The sequence below is a fragment of the Myotis lucifugus genome, unplaced genomic scaffold (assembly GCF_000147115.1).
Source record: "Myotis lucifugus unplaced genomic scaffold, Myoluc2.0 scaffold_49, whole genome shotgun sequence".
NCBI lineage: Eukaryota > Metazoa > Chordata > Mammalia > Chiroptera > Vespertilionidae > Myotis > Myotis lucifugus.
Window position 1 is genome coordinate 1,714,705 of NW_005871097.1, and position 15,466 is coordinate 1,730,170.

Here is a 15,466-nt window from a genome sequence, read left to right on the forward strand (position 1 = left end):
GTTACTGATTGCTTGATATTTGAGATATTTTTAGTGGTCTAATACAGTGATTTTCAACTGGCATGCTGCAAGAATTTTTAAAACATGCAATACCTGGTCATTCAGTCAGGGGCACTGATCTCTTTTCCCTTATGTTATCAAATAAAAAAATGACAACAGCCAACACAATAACAGCCATCCGGTGTGAATGATTCAAAATTATACCTATTTTTTTGTCAGATTGGCAAAAATATAGTTTTTGGTGTGTCGCAGAATTTTAGTAATTAGTTTATGTGTGCCATGAGATGAAAAAGATTGAAAATCACTGGTCTAATACATGATCAATTTTTATACACATATAGACACACACATAATCAGGTGGATTAATTGTGTTGTCCAATCTTCTATATACTAATTTATTTACATGATCCATTACTGATAGGTATATTCAAAATCTCTATTTCTTCTAATAGTTATGTCAATTTTTGCATTATAAATTTTAAAGCTCTTTTATTATATGCATGTTTATAATTATTATATCTTCCTGGTGAATCACTCCTTTTAGCATTCAGTAATGACCTTTTTTATGCCTAATGATATTCTTTGCCTTAAAGTCTATCCTGTCTAATGTTAACATTGCTATGATTTTAATTATGCTTTTTTTCCTTCTCCATAGGGTTTTCTTTTACTTTCCTACCAGCTCAGTTATACATTTAAAAATATATTTGTTATATTTTATCCATTATTTTGGTGTATATAGCAGGCAGTGTTGTAGGGAATATATCTACCCTGGCATATTGATAGATCTAGAAGTTCTCAAACTTAGAGAAAAATTAAAATACATTTGCCTTTAAACAGAAATCTCTTATTGTGTTTGATATGCCATCAGAATAGCAGAATAAATTGCACAATGTATGCACACAAGGCCTCATATTACCAATGAAGGTGTTAAACCATATTCAAGGCAGGGCTCAAACTGAAAGTATTCACTTTGTATCTCCAACGAACAACAAAATAATATGTTTTCAAATAATACATTCCCACAGCTTACCCCGAGAATCTGATACAGCCCCCAACCCTGAAGGGTGGTTCCCCAACAATTAAGAATTACTGGTTTATGGTATCACCAAAGAAGATTACAGTTGAAAGCTGGAAATATTTTATTACATTAGTAGTTCAGTATTCCTCCTCCTATTCCTGGGCCACTTACAGATGGTGTAGTTTTTTTCCGTGTTCTATAGGTTTCTTTCTTTTAGTATGTTTCTAAACTGCTCCGGTCTCCTGGTAGGTGGACATCAAAGAGACCAACACTAGGCTCAAAATCAGTTTCTATCTAGAAATGTGTGATTCCTACCACTGGAGCTGACATTTAACCTAGTCTTAACAAAATAGCTTACTAGGTACTTCTAATACCCACATTACACATCTGCTCATGGCAGAAATTGGGGTCTACTTCTTTCTACTACTGGTACTGCAAAAGATTGTATTCGTGACTATGTTCATAAGGAGGGAAAGCTCTACTTCTTATTAAGCAAGTTGGGTGTTTGATCTGCTCAAGTTGTCAAGTTGGTGTATCACATAGAAAGCTTTTAAAAACTCATTAAAGTCGATGCTTCCATCTTTGTTCAAGTCCATTCTTTCAGCAAGCTCATCAACTTGGGAATCACCAATATGAAGGTTGTAGTGACTACAAAAAAGTTTCCACATGGAATGAAATTCTTCCATCGAGATAAGACCTAAAAGAATATAGGAGAAGGCTGTGAGTGTTCATTTTAAGACCCACCGAAGGGAGGGGTGTATGGTAGCCATACAGATCAAATAGTCCCAATTTGAAGTTCACTAACATGCAGAGGGAAAAGATATGCTGGGATTCAATAAGAGCATTGCAAATAATGGCCCTGTCATTTTTTATAGGCCATAATTTACTTTTGTGTTTTGACCATTAATTTTTTGGTGTTCAATAATCTCTGTAGTTAAGGATTATTGGATGATTTTTTAAAGTTTGAAAATATGGGTGGTGGGCACATGATGTAATATACAGATGATGTATCATAAAATTGTACACTTTAAACCTATATAATTTTATTAACCAATGTCACCCTAAATTAATTTAATGAAAAAATAAGTATTTCTGCAAGCAAAAAAAGTTTGAAAATAAGTAATTGGGCATCAAAGCTAAGCAGAAAATGAGTTTCCATAGCCCTCAGTCCCAAAAATAGAATCAGAACTCTAGGAATGATTTTTATTGCCAGGAATAACTATGATGTTTAAATGGACAGTGAATTATCTTTTCATCTGTGCTGGTGACTTATAAAAGGAGCTATTCTTGTCTGACTAATGGATACATAGGCCTATATAGGACTATATAGTCTTGAATACAGTCTGTAGCCAAACTAAAATATCAATAGCATTAAAGGTGAGTTCTCCCCTACCCAAAGTTAAATCAAGTTTGGATAAAGTATGCAATAGATGAAAGCAGAGTTCTGTTTTCAGAGAAACAAACTAACCTTTACTCACTGCTAGTGAACTAATCAAAGTTCCTTTACCTGAGTGATCAGAGTCAATGACATTAAAAATGATTTGCAGGTCAGATCGGTATCTGTACAGAGTTTCAATGAGAGCTGACTGAGCCTAAAATAAAGATTTTCTAAGTGTTAAAACATAGAATTAATAACAGATCAATTTTAGTAAACATAACAAGCATAAAACACCATCACCAATTCAAAGTAGGGGATTTAGATAGCTATTTGAAAAGGCAAGCCTTCCTTGGAGGCCCAACCCTCTTTAATCAGATAGAATACCATGCTCTTCGGGTCTGCCGTCTGCACTCCCCAAGGGACAGGGCCAAAGTAAATCAGGAAGCAGTAAATAACAATAGCCAACATTTATTGAGAATACCTTGTGGTGTGCCAGGCTCTGCCCTGAGAGTTTTTCTGTGGGTTGTTTCATTCAGTCCTTAACACAGCCTCAAGGAACAGAACTACTATTATGTCCATTTTACAGATTAAAGAACAGAAAGGTAAAGTAAGTTTCCCAAGGTTCATATAGCTGGTAGGTGGGATTTGAATCGCAGCTGCCTGAAACCAAGGCCTATGAGCTCAGTCACCATGGTAAACTGCCTCGTAAGTGAGGCCCAAAGTCTCCTTCCTGTGGGTATTTGAGGCTCCCACCTGCACTTTTACTTCCTCTCTCTTCTCTTAACCTCTCACCTCCCCTGCAATCACTCCAGTCTTAGTTCCCACCAGCTCACTTTCAGCCCAATGTTATAACTAATTGCTGATGAGTCATTAATTAATAAGTATGGGAGGGGAGGGTCTGACAGCTCTTCCTGAGGTATTTCCATTTTAATAAAGGATTCTAAACTTTAAAAGTCCTTAAGGTGCTTAGCTAGCATGGCCCAGTGGTTGAGCATCAACTTATGAACCAGGAGGTCACAGTTCGATTCCCGGTCAGGGCACATGCTCTGGCTGTGGGCTCCATCCCCAGTGGTGGGCATGCAGGAAGCAGCCAATCAATGATTCTCTCTCATCGTTGATGTTTCTATCTCTCTGTTCCTCTCCCTTCCTCTCCGAAATCAATAAAAATATATTTTTAAAAAGTCCTTAAGGTATAAGATGTCATGTCAGTAAGACTATACACTCACAGTTTAATAGGGAATATGCTGAGTATTTTAAAGGGAGTGTAATATGAAAGACTGGATGTCATATCTGTGCTTCTGCAGGACAGCACTTAAGAGAGGAATTACACATTTGACATGATTTGCTTGCAGAAGCTTTTTCTCTTTTTTGCTTATCATTAGAATGCACCCATTTCCTGAATAGACCGCAATGCACCTGCGAGTTCCCTCTTAGGCCTTTCCTAAGATTGCCACTCACATCCATTAGATGATTCCACTCCCAACTTTTCAAAGGACCAAGTTACGCTTACAGGTTGCCCAAAGGGTGTTTATAACCAGGTTTTAGCCAGGGCTGTCTTTCACTTGCCTCTTTCACAGGTTTTTGAATGTGAATATCGTGGAAGCAGGTCATGTAGTCAATATTCCCATCGTCGTCTGTGAGAACCAGATGTGAACTCAGGGTTCTCCATGGTAAGTTCAGCCCCAAGGTGTTTTCCATAGAAAAAGCCCATTGTCCCATAGAAATTTTTCCTAACAATAACAACCAAAAAGAAAAGAAAAAAGCCTATTAATTGGTTGATAATTTGATTTTAAAAAATGCAACCTCCTCAGGGGAGCCAGTGGGAAGCCTGGGGTTTCAATGCCTGGGTGCCTCCTACTCCCCTTTCCAGTTTGTCCTACCAGGCCCCACGGCTCCAAGGGAGGAACTAAAGAAAGTCTTTGGTATTCCACAGCGCTTTCCCTTACTGTTATGTGTAAGTAGTCAGACCTTGGGTGTTAGCTGTCTTTTTCTGATTAACAAAATAAAGTATTTTATAATAGAAGATTTGAAAATGCAAAAGGATATAAAGAAAAAGTTATATAAAGGACAAAAGATTACTTTTATTTTTAACATTTTTGGCATATTATTCACTTTTCATTTTTCCAGATTAAATACCCTTTAATCCCCTAATATGATATGTAGTTTTTCAAAATATAAATCTTTATTTTCCCTGATTATTAAAGACATGCTTATTTGAAATGCTTTTGAATAAACAGAAAATAAAACAATATCCACAATTTATATGTCCATTCTACTGTTGGTAGACACCTGATTATCTCCAATTTGGGGCAATCACAAATAGTGCTGCTAAGAACATTTCCATACATGCCCCTTTGGTGCACTGAACCTATAGCTCAATTTGGGGAGAATTTGTATCTTGACAACATTGACCCTTGAACATAGTAATATCTACCCATTTATTTCAATTCTTTTTCATTTCTTTTAATACTATTTTAGAAGTCTCATACATCAATTATTTGGTTTCTTCCCTGGTACTTGTCTATTATAAATGATATATTTTAAGGTTTTATTATCTATAAGTTTATTGCTAGCTACACTAATTATCAGTTTATTACCACTCAGCTCCAAATGTACCCTTCCTTGCCCTGTTTTGTGATATTGGAGCTGATTCCTGTAAACATTTCCTTTTTTTGGCAGCTGGTATAATGTTAGGCTTTGTCAGCAGAGGGTACAGGAAGAATACTCTAAGACATGGCAGAAGAAATGGTTCTTGTATGCTTGACTCACTAGTAAATTTCACTGACACCACAGTGGTGCCTCCCTTGCCAGCAGTGTGTGGGAGACACAGGGTGCACACCTCAAAGAGAGTTTTGCTGGTATTACAGTGGGTGGCTTCATCCTCTCCAGCCCTGTCCCTCTAGCTGCAGACCAACTCTGACCTGAGACATCTCAGTGAACTTCTCCCTGCAGTGGGCCACAGTCACACCCTCCCTGATGAGGTCTGAATCTTAGCCTTGGTTGGGAGTAGGAGACTCTTCCAAGTTTGTTCCTTCCCTGGGTACCCTCTCTCAGCCTTAGAGATACTAACTGTTCCCTACACTTCCTATTCCTATATTCTTTTACCTCTTTTAGTAATTAATTATTTTTTTACTAGTTAATAATTCTTTATACTAAGTTTCAGTGTTCAAAACAGTGATGTGGTTTCTATCTCCTGAATAGGCTCTGACTAATACATAGTGATATTGTATTTTTTCCTTTCTAATTCTTATGGTTTTAACTTGCCTTATTTCACTGGCTAACATCCCTAGTAAAATGTTGAACAGTCTTGAGAGTAGGCATCTGTATTAGTTTCCTACTGCTGTTATAACAAATTACCACAGACTTAGTGGCTTAAGATAATACAAATTTATACTCTTAGATTTCTGGAATTTCGAAGTCCAAAATCAGTTTCACAAGAAAGGAGATGCAGCCTAGAGATTTATCATACTTACTGTGAGGCTGGTAAATGCACTACAATTCTGCATCCTCTAGATTCTAGCTATTTCTTAACAGGCAGGCCTTCCAGAGTGTCTAGTCTGACATATTACCAAAATAGAATTTAAATTCAGGATTGTTGTTTGAAAGAAGCTTACTGAAAAGGAGGACTACGCCTTTTTCCAAGCATATAGTGAATTATATTTTATTTTATCTCTATCATTCCTCCCTATTAAAAATAGAGAACCGAGATCTTAGGAAAGCAAAGAAAATGAAAACAGATCTGCATTTAACCTGGCATGTTAAGAAATGGTAAGCATTGTATAATTTTATTACCTGATTTAGTTCGGTCTTGAAGTTGGAAACTACGAATGAGATCTGTTTTTCGTGAAACCATTCTCTCTTTCAGTATCCTGATGGCACTACTTTCTATGGTGTTCACTCTATGTTAAGAAAACAATTATTAGGTGAAAATTACATAAATCATCATGTTCTGTTTCATTTTAATGCACTATGTTACTCACCAGTTTCTGCTTTTAAAAAAAGTTTTAATTGATTTCAGAGAGAGGAAAGCAGAAGAAGAGAGATAGAAACATCAATGATGAGAGAAAATCATTGATCGGCTGCCTCATGCACACTCCACACTGTGGATCGAGCCCACAACCTGGGTGTGTCCTGACTAGGAATCAAACCATAACCTCCTGGTTCATAGGTCAATGCTCAACCCCTGAGCCACAACAGCTGGGCAATAAAAACATATTTTTTTTCAAAATTATCCTGCTATATTTGGTCAAACATTTAATTAATCCACCCCTAATGCCTTGGCAGGCCCAGACCATAGGATTTTGTGGGCCGTATAAGGTCTGCAGGCCAGAAGTACCTCACCCCTGTTATATACCATATTAATAGAATAAAGGACAAAAAACACATGATCATCTCAATAGATGCAGAAAACATATTTGACAAAATCCAATATTCTTTCATGATAAAAACACTCCACAAACTAGTAATAGAGGGGAACTTCTTCAACTTGATAAGGGGCACCTATAAAAAACAACACAGCTAATATACTTAATGATAAAAGACTGAATGGTGTCCCTGTTAAGATTGGGAACAAGATAAAATATCTGCTTTCACCACTTCTATTCAACATTGGTGTGGAGGTTCTAGCCAGGGCAATTAAGCAAGAAAAAGAAGTAAAGGCATCCAGATTGGAAGACAAGAAGTAAAACTATCTCCATTCACAGATAATATGATCTTGTATATAGAATATCCTAAGGAATCCACTAAAAACTAACAGAACGAATGTAGAAGTTCATCAATATTGCACAAAACACACAAAAAATAAATTGTATTTCAATACACTAAAAATGAACCATTCAAAAATGTAATTAAGAAAATAAATCCAGCTTCTGCACAGCGAAAGAAATAAGCATCAAAATGAAAAGAGAGCCCACTGCATGGGAGAACATATTTGACAATGATACATCTAATAATGGGTTAATTTCCAAAATATATAAAGTACTCACACAACTCAACAAAAGGAAGACAAACAACCCAATCAAAAAATGGGCAGAAGATCTAAACAGACACTTCTCCAAAGCAGACATACAAATGGCATATGGAAAAATGAGACATATGGAAAAATGCTCAATGTCACTAGTCATTAAAGAGATGCAAATTAAAACAATAATGAGGTACCACTTTACACCTGCCAGGATGGTTACCATCAAATAAATCAACAAACACGTGCTGGTGGGAATATGGAGAAAAGAGAACCCTAGTACACTGCTGGTGATAATGCAGATTGGTACAACCACTATGGAGTGGAAAACATTATAGAGCTTCCTCAAAAAATTAAAAATGGTACTGCCATTTGACCCAATGATCCCACTTCTAGGAATATATCTTAAGAAATCCAAAACATCAATCAGAAAGAACATATGCACCCCTATGTTCATAGCAGCATTATTTACAATAGCTAAGATCTGGAAACAGCCCAAGTGCCCATCAGTAGATGAGTGGATAAAAAAATTGTGGTACATTTACACAATGGAATACTATGCAGCAGTAAAAAAAAAAGGATCTCTTACCCTTTGAGACAGCATGGAGGGACCTGGAGAGTATCATGCTAAGTGAAATAAGTCAGTCAGAGAAAGATAAGTATCACATGAGCTCACTTACATGTGGAATCTAATGAACAAAATAAACTGACAAACAAAATAGATCCAGAGACATGGAAGCATGCAAAATACTGAGGATCCTTAGAAGGAAGTGGGGAGGGAAGAGAGCAATCAAAGAACTTATATGCATATATGCATAACCTATGGACACAGGCAATAGTGTTATGAAAGCCTAGGGAGGAGAAAGGAGTGGGAAGGAAGGGAGGGTCAACGGGGGGGGGGGGCACCTGTAATACTTTCAACAATAAAGATAGATTTTTTAAAAATAAAAGAACTTCACTTTTTAGTACCAAAAAGAATAAAATACTTATAAATGAATTTAACAAAAGACGTCTAAGACTTGTACACTGAAAAGCACAACACTGTTTAAGGAAATGAAAGAAGGTCTCAATAAATAGAATAATATGGGTTGGAAGACTTAATATTGTTAAGCTGGCAACAGTCACAAAATTGATCTATAGATTCAAAATAATCCCTATCAAAATCCCAGTTGGCATTTTTTGCAGAAGTTGAGACGCTGATTCTAAAATTCATAGACAAATGTCAGGGACACAGAAAAACCAAAACTATCTCAAAAAAGAAGAACCGGGTTCAACTCACATTTCCGTTTCAAAATTTACCACAAAGGTATAGTGATCAGGACAGTGTGTTACTCACATTAGGATAGACATGTAGATCAATGGAATCCAATTTAAAGTCCAGAAATAAACCTGTACCTTTATGGTCAATTGATTTTTGACAAGTGTGCCAAGACAACTGAATGGGGGAAGGATAATCTTCCTGACTGATGGTGCTAAGATAACTGAATGTCCGCAAGTACAAGAATGAAGTTGGATCCCAATCTTACACCATACATAAAAAGTAACTCAAAATGGATCAGACACCCAATTGTAAAAACTTACTCAATAAAATTCTTAGAAGAAAACAAAGGAATGTGTTTGGGGTTAGGCAATGGCTTCTTAAATTCGACAATTCATATATCTAATAAGTGACATGTATACAGGATATATAAAGAACTCTTAAAACACAATAATATAAAATGGGGGAATAATATACATAGGAAATTCAAAGACGAGAAAATGCAATTTCCAAAAACATAAGATGGGTAAACTCAGCTTGGCAAAAATAAGAATAGGGTAAAAATATCTGAGACTAATGAGGATGTGAAGAAACGGTATATTGTTCTTCGGGTTGTTAATTATTACAATTCTTGGAGTATCCAGCAACATTTTAAACATATAAATCCATAAATCTCATATTTTGAAATCTTACCTAAAAGCAACACTAAAACTTTATATATATATATATATATATATATATATATATATATGCACACACAGAGAGAAATGTTTGTTATAGTATTGTTTTTAAGTGCAAAACCCTGGAACCATTCTGGTTGGCCATTATTTGAATAAGATTTACTCACTTCACAAGTGTTATGGCATATATACACTACAGAATATTATGTATCTATTAAAAAGAATAAATTAGGTCTATATGTACTAACTTGGGGTGATGTTCATGATAGAATCTTTAGGGAAAAAGTCAGTTGTAGAATAGAGTGTGCAGTGTGATTCTATCTTTATAAAAAGAAATGTATGTATGGTGTTTATTGACTTTCTCCTCCTACTAGGATATGCATTTGATGAGGGAAAGGATTTTTGCTTATTTAGGTTATTGCTATATCACCTGTGCCTAAAACAGTGTCAGATACATAATATGTGCTTAATTTGTTTTTATTCAATGAATGAACAATTGCTTGTCTATTTTTGTAGAAGCAAGGAGAACAGGGTGGAAGGTCCATACCAGGCTATTAATTTCAGTTACCTATGGGGAAAAGGATTATTGAAAAGTAGGGGGAGAGATCATTAACATTATATATATATATATATATATATATATATATATATATATATCTCACTTCTTAATAATTAATATATTCATTTTATAGTGAAAAATGTTAAAAAGATAATGTTAAAGGGAGAAAAAGAAGACAAGCTATGAATGCCATTACATAGAGAAACACACACAACTCTTTTGTCATATACACTGCTGGATAAAGAAGAGACAAAGAAGTAACTCCAGACTGGGCTGTTTGAGGGTGGGAAAAGACAAAACTATAGGTTACATGGCTGGGTGGTGTGGGGACCTTTTTTTTATATTCAATTAAGGACTGGATGCTGACCACTTTATCCATCTAAAGATATGTATAAATTTTAAAATTGCTCTTCTTATTGTCAAATATGAATGTATTCACTACTTCGTGTCTGGAACTATTTCCATACCAATGAGTAAACAATAAGTAGTTGTCTTCACCCTCGTGGCTCTTAGTCACTTTGGTTGGTTCTATTTGGTCACCAGTACCCATGTTCAGAATTCCCCTTAGAGTATACACACCTTTGATGAAGAGGTCTTAGGCATGTTGCCTTTGTTACTTGGTACTGGAAAAATCGAAGGGTTGTACAAAAACCAACCTTGATGTAAGCACCTCGATTACTGCCTTCTTCATAATAATTAGAAGCAGAAAATACCGTAATAACCTAATTAAAGAATAAGAGGATCAGGTTTACATAAAGGTAGTTCTCAAAATATCCTTCAATAAAGTCAGAAATAGCTCAAGTCTTAAAAAAGCAAAAATTAAACAAAGTTCAGAATCCATACAAATCATTCATGTCTGTCAAGATTTCCCGTGATTCCATTGGAGAGAAACAAGGCTTTTAAATCAGTGTCCCCAGGAGTACTGATTTTTAGCCTTCATCCACACAGGGTATGGCCTTGCAATCTTGAGTATAATCTCAGCTTCAATCTTAAAATCCTCCTTAATGCTCTGTTTTGTAAATTCTAAATTTTCCAAGGGGGTAAAGCCTTTATTTTCTTTTCTTGTGATATTTGAGCATTCAAAATAAAACTTGTCTAGTATCAGTCTTTTGCTTTTGCTTGGAACTGACTGATTTGGAGGGCCCAAGGCACTCCACAAAACCAGTGCTTTAAGGGCATAGAAATAGTGGCTAAAATAAGGGACCACGACCACTCAGTTGGCCTTGGGGCTGTAGTGGAGGATGGATGGTAACATCTTTCAGTGACCAAAAACCTTGCTTAGATCAAGTCCTATCCTAATAAGTCACTGCTATTTTCTCTCCATTTTCTTATTACCAACAATCCTATATAATAAAAGGGTAATATGCAAATTGACCCTAACAGCAGAATGACTGGGAATGACAGGTCGCTGTAATGTGCACTGACCACCAGGGGGCAGACGCTCAATGCAGGAGCTGCCCCCTGGTGGTCAGTGCGCTCCCACAGGGGGAGCTCCGCTCAGCCACAAACTGGGCTGATGGCTCCAAGTGTAGTGGTGGTAGCAGGAGCCTCTCCCACTCCCTTGGTAGCGCTAAGGGTGTCCAACTGCGGCTTAGGCCTGCTCCCCACAGGACATCCCCCAAGGGCTCCTGGGCTGCCAGAGGGATGTCTGACTGTCAGCTTAGGGAGCAGGCCTAAGCCGGCAAGTGGACATCCCCCAAGGGGTCCCAGACTGCGAGAGGGTGCAGGCAGGGCTGAGGGACTCCTCTGAGTGCACACATTTTTGTGCACTGGGCCTCTAGTCTCCAAATAATACTTGCCTTAACCACCTCACAATTGTTATTCAGAGCCTGAAATGTAGTAATATAGTTAAGAAAAGCAAAAGTGTTGAAATAGAAGGAAATGACATGCAAATTTATATTCTTTTTGTATTCATTGCTGTTCAGTATTAGAAAAAGGAGTATCCCAGGACAAATTGGGACAAGAAACCAGTTCCTCAGTCCTCACCTCTTCTAGCCTTATCACACACCACTGCAGGAGCACAATATACTCCATTTTAGTGGCTACAGCTTAACTAACTACAGTGAATGACTTCCTAGAGATCACCTTCTCAAGTAAGTGGAGGGGAAGTGTATTTTGTTGCTCTGCCCTGCACCAGGAACATGCAAAGGTGAAAGAGCAAACTGGATTCATGGCTGCCATTTAAGTGCTCAATGAGGATAAGTACATTCTCAACCCCACCTTACTGGAGATTTGCCTTGCGATCAGTAAAAGCCTTTCTCTGTTTGTACTTAGTGTTGCATGTCAGTTTCTGTCTTTGGGATTAGGGAAGATGATGGAATTAAACCAAATATCCCTTAGGGTGAAGGACAGAGAGGCCCCGTCCAACAATGTATGTAAACCCTACAGCAGTGATGGCGAACCTATGACACGCATGTCAGAGGTGACACGCGAACTCATTTTTTGGTTGATTTTTCTTTGTTAAAGGGCATTTAAATATATAAAATAAATATCAAAAATATAAATTTTTGTTTTACTATGGTTGCAAATATCAAAAAATTTCTACATGTGACACAGCACCAGAGTTAAGTTAGGGTTTTTCAAAATGCTGACACGCTGAGCTCAAAAGGTTCGCCATCACTGCCCTACAGTCTGCTGTTTCTGTCTACCAAAGCATGGCCTTCTCTCTAGGTACCAGGGAAGACATCTTTCCATGGGCCTTTAGGTGAGACATATCCTGTGAAGAAAGACTGTGCTTAGGGGAAGGATGTCTGTGATGGTGTCACCAACAATGTTAGCTTACCTTCCCATCATGGCATATTTCATACCCTTCAGGCTTACATTCGTGAGACCTAATGAGCAGCTTCAAACGGTTTTTATTAAGAAACTTCGAGGTAACATCTGGCCCAAAATAGCAGCCCCCTCCTCGACATGTGTTTGGATAACAGCCTCGTTTCCCTCTAGGATCACTCCACAGAATATCGATAACCTTAAAACAACAAACCAGATTAGGCTGCTATTTACAAGGGAGAGTTTATCTTTCTAGATTCCAAATTCTTTTCCAGAAATATTTACCCACATTATCCCAAAGTCTTACTATTTCTCATTCTTCCTTCAAAATTGTTTCATATTTTTATCCTTCATGAACCTCTTCGAGAATAGTTTTAATTTTATAGCCACCAAAATCCCTTTCTGCTCATCCCCAATAACCAATGTTGCAATAATAGTAACTGATGTAGAAATATTTAGTAATCATGAAGAATCAGCCCTTGGCTTTTTTTTTAATCCATCACAAATGTTTCACAATTGCTGAACCTACAAAAGTCTTTTCTCTTGAAAGAACTTAATTGTCATGTTCAAAGGAGATAGCCATTTCCCCACAATGAACACACATTAGGTATTCTTAATATGGCCAAAGAGATAAGGTAGGTCTCTCAGTTGTGGCTTTGGCCCTGGTGTTTGTACTGTTGAGTACATAAGGTGAGGAAGCCTTTTTCCTATCACAAATATAGACAACTGCTTATCCAAGAATACCTCCTAAAGCATCTCTTTTGACTTTATGCCCTCTTGATAAGTACATCTCAGTTTCAACAATACATTTAGCCACTGGTTGGTTTCCACAATGTGTTCTACTAAACCCACAAGTATTTTGTTAGCATAACATTTTCTTTTGGGGCTGAAATAAGCAAAAGCAGTCTACATGATGTCCAGGACAAAAGACCCAAGTTTCTAAGAATATTTTAATAGAAATTTGGGGGCTTCCTGTTTGTGGCTGTAATCTATGTATAATGTTTCTTTATTCAAATGTCTCCTACAGGAGCTTAAACAGTAGTGAAAAAAACTAATTTTGTCACTAAATATGTATAACCTTGAGAAAACTCTCTGGATCTCAGTTTCTAGATCTTTCAAATCAGAGGTTTGGGCCATAAGACTTGTAAAGTATCTCAAAGTTCTAACAAACCATGATTCTAAGAGTCTATATTTTCCACGTGCTTCTTTTGAGGGAATGAGGAAGCATGCATTTTAAGTTGTACAGTTACTCTCGTGCAGTGGTTCTCAACCTTCCTAATGCCGCGACCCTTTAATACAGTTCCTCATGTTTTGGTGAGCCCCCAATTTCATTGTTACAAATTGGACATAATTAAAGCATAGTGATTAATCACAAAAACAATACGTAATTATATATGTGTTTTCCGATGGTCTTAGGCGACTCCTGTGAAAGGGTTGTTTGACCTCCAAAGGGGTCACGACCCACAGGCTGAGAACCGCTGCTCTAGTGGGTCTTAAGAAGAGGGCCAGAAGTGGCTGTCCCACTAAACATGATAGTACAGCTATTTATAGGTTTGGCATTGAAGGAGGGCTAGGTATAAGTAATGGAAAAGACAGTGAGATGGAGAAAAGAACAGAACTGGCTGGGTAACTGCTCTGGGATGACAGGCACCAGGTCAGAACTGGAGAAACACTGCACCAGACACATTTCAGACACTTGTAGAGTTTTTGATGATTGATTAAAGTGAGAATTAAAACCACCTAAAGATGATTCTCCTTTCTTCCCTACTAAATTCAATCACTAGAACAACCCTACCCTACAAATAAATAAAATGGAACCCATTTACTTTGCTGGTGTTTATGATAAAAATAACACTTGCATTTTAAACTGAAAGATATCTTGCTCCTATACCATAAATTCATGTTTGGAGGATGACTTGGCATCCTATATAATAAAGAGGTAATATGCAAAATGACCCTCATGCCCTCACATCACAAGATGGCTGCCCCCACGTTGTCACAAGATGGCCACCCCATGTCATCACAAGATGGCCACCCCCATGTTGTCACAAGATGGCTGTCCCCATGCCATCACAGATGAGCGCCCCCATGTCGTCACAAGATGGCCACCCCACATCATCACAAGATGGCCACCACAAGATGGCCGCCCCACGCTGTCACAAAATGACCACCTCCACATTCTCACAAGATGGCCAGCAGGGGAGGGCAGTTGGGGGTGATCAAGCCGGCAGGAGAGCAGTTAGGTGTCAATCAGGCTGGCAGGGGTGCAACTAGGGGCAATCAGGCAGCCAGGCAGGTGAGCGGTTAGGAGCCAGCAGTCCCAGATTGTGAAAGGGATGTCCTACTGCTGGATATATTTTATTGATTTTTTACAGAGAGGAAGAGAGAGGGATAGAGAGTTAGAAACATCGATGAGAGAGAAACATCGGTCAGCTGCCTCCTGCACACCCCCTACTGGGGATGTGCCCACAACCAAGGTACATGCCCTTGACCGGAATCAAACCTGGGACCCTTCAATCCACAGGCTGATGCTCTATCCATTGAGCCAAACCAGTTAGGGACAGACTGCTGGTTTTAAACTGGTAGATGGACATCCTCTCAGGGGTCCCAGATTGAAGAGAGTGCAGGCTGGGCTGAGGGACACCCCCCCGCCCAGTGCATGGATTTCGTGCACTGGGCCTCTAGTTTAGTATAATAAAGGAGAAAATATGGAACACAAGGAGTTGTGTTTTATAAAGAGAGGACAGAGCGTCGGCCTGCAGACTGAAAGGTCCCAGGTTCAATTCTGATCAAGGGTATGTGCCTTGGTTGCGGGCACATCCCCAGTGGGGAGTGTGCAGGAGG

The 15,466-nt window shown here is 38.0% G+C and overlaps 1 protein-coding gene across 1 annotated transcript in view; it reads right to left on the minus strand.

Annotated features, from left to right (window-relative positions):
• Positions 1 to 1,137: 1,137 nt before the first annotated feature.
• Positions 1,138 to 15,466, minus strand: part of PPEF1 (protein phosphatase with EF-hand domain 1) — a 56,882-nt gene continuing 42,553 nt past the window's right edge. Inside the window, exons 10-15 of the mRNA XM_014455677.2 lie at positions 12,636 to 12,821; positions 10,433 to 10,575; positions 6,189 to 6,295; positions 3,963 to 4,126; positions 2,526 to 2,610; positions 1,138 to 1,715 (exon numbers count right to left, since the gene is read on the minus strand). Of these exons, the coding sequence (XP_014311163.2) occupies positions 1,507 to 1,715; positions 2,526 to 2,610; positions 3,963 to 4,126; positions 6,189 to 6,295; positions 10,433 to 10,575; positions 12,636 to 12,821 (894 nt within the window). The 3' untranslated portion in view covers positions 1,138 to 1,506. The remainder of the gene's footprint in view (positions 1,716 to 2,525; positions 2,611 to 3,962; positions 4,127 to 6,188; positions 6,296 to 10,432; positions 10,576 to 12,635; positions 12,822 to 15,466) is intronic.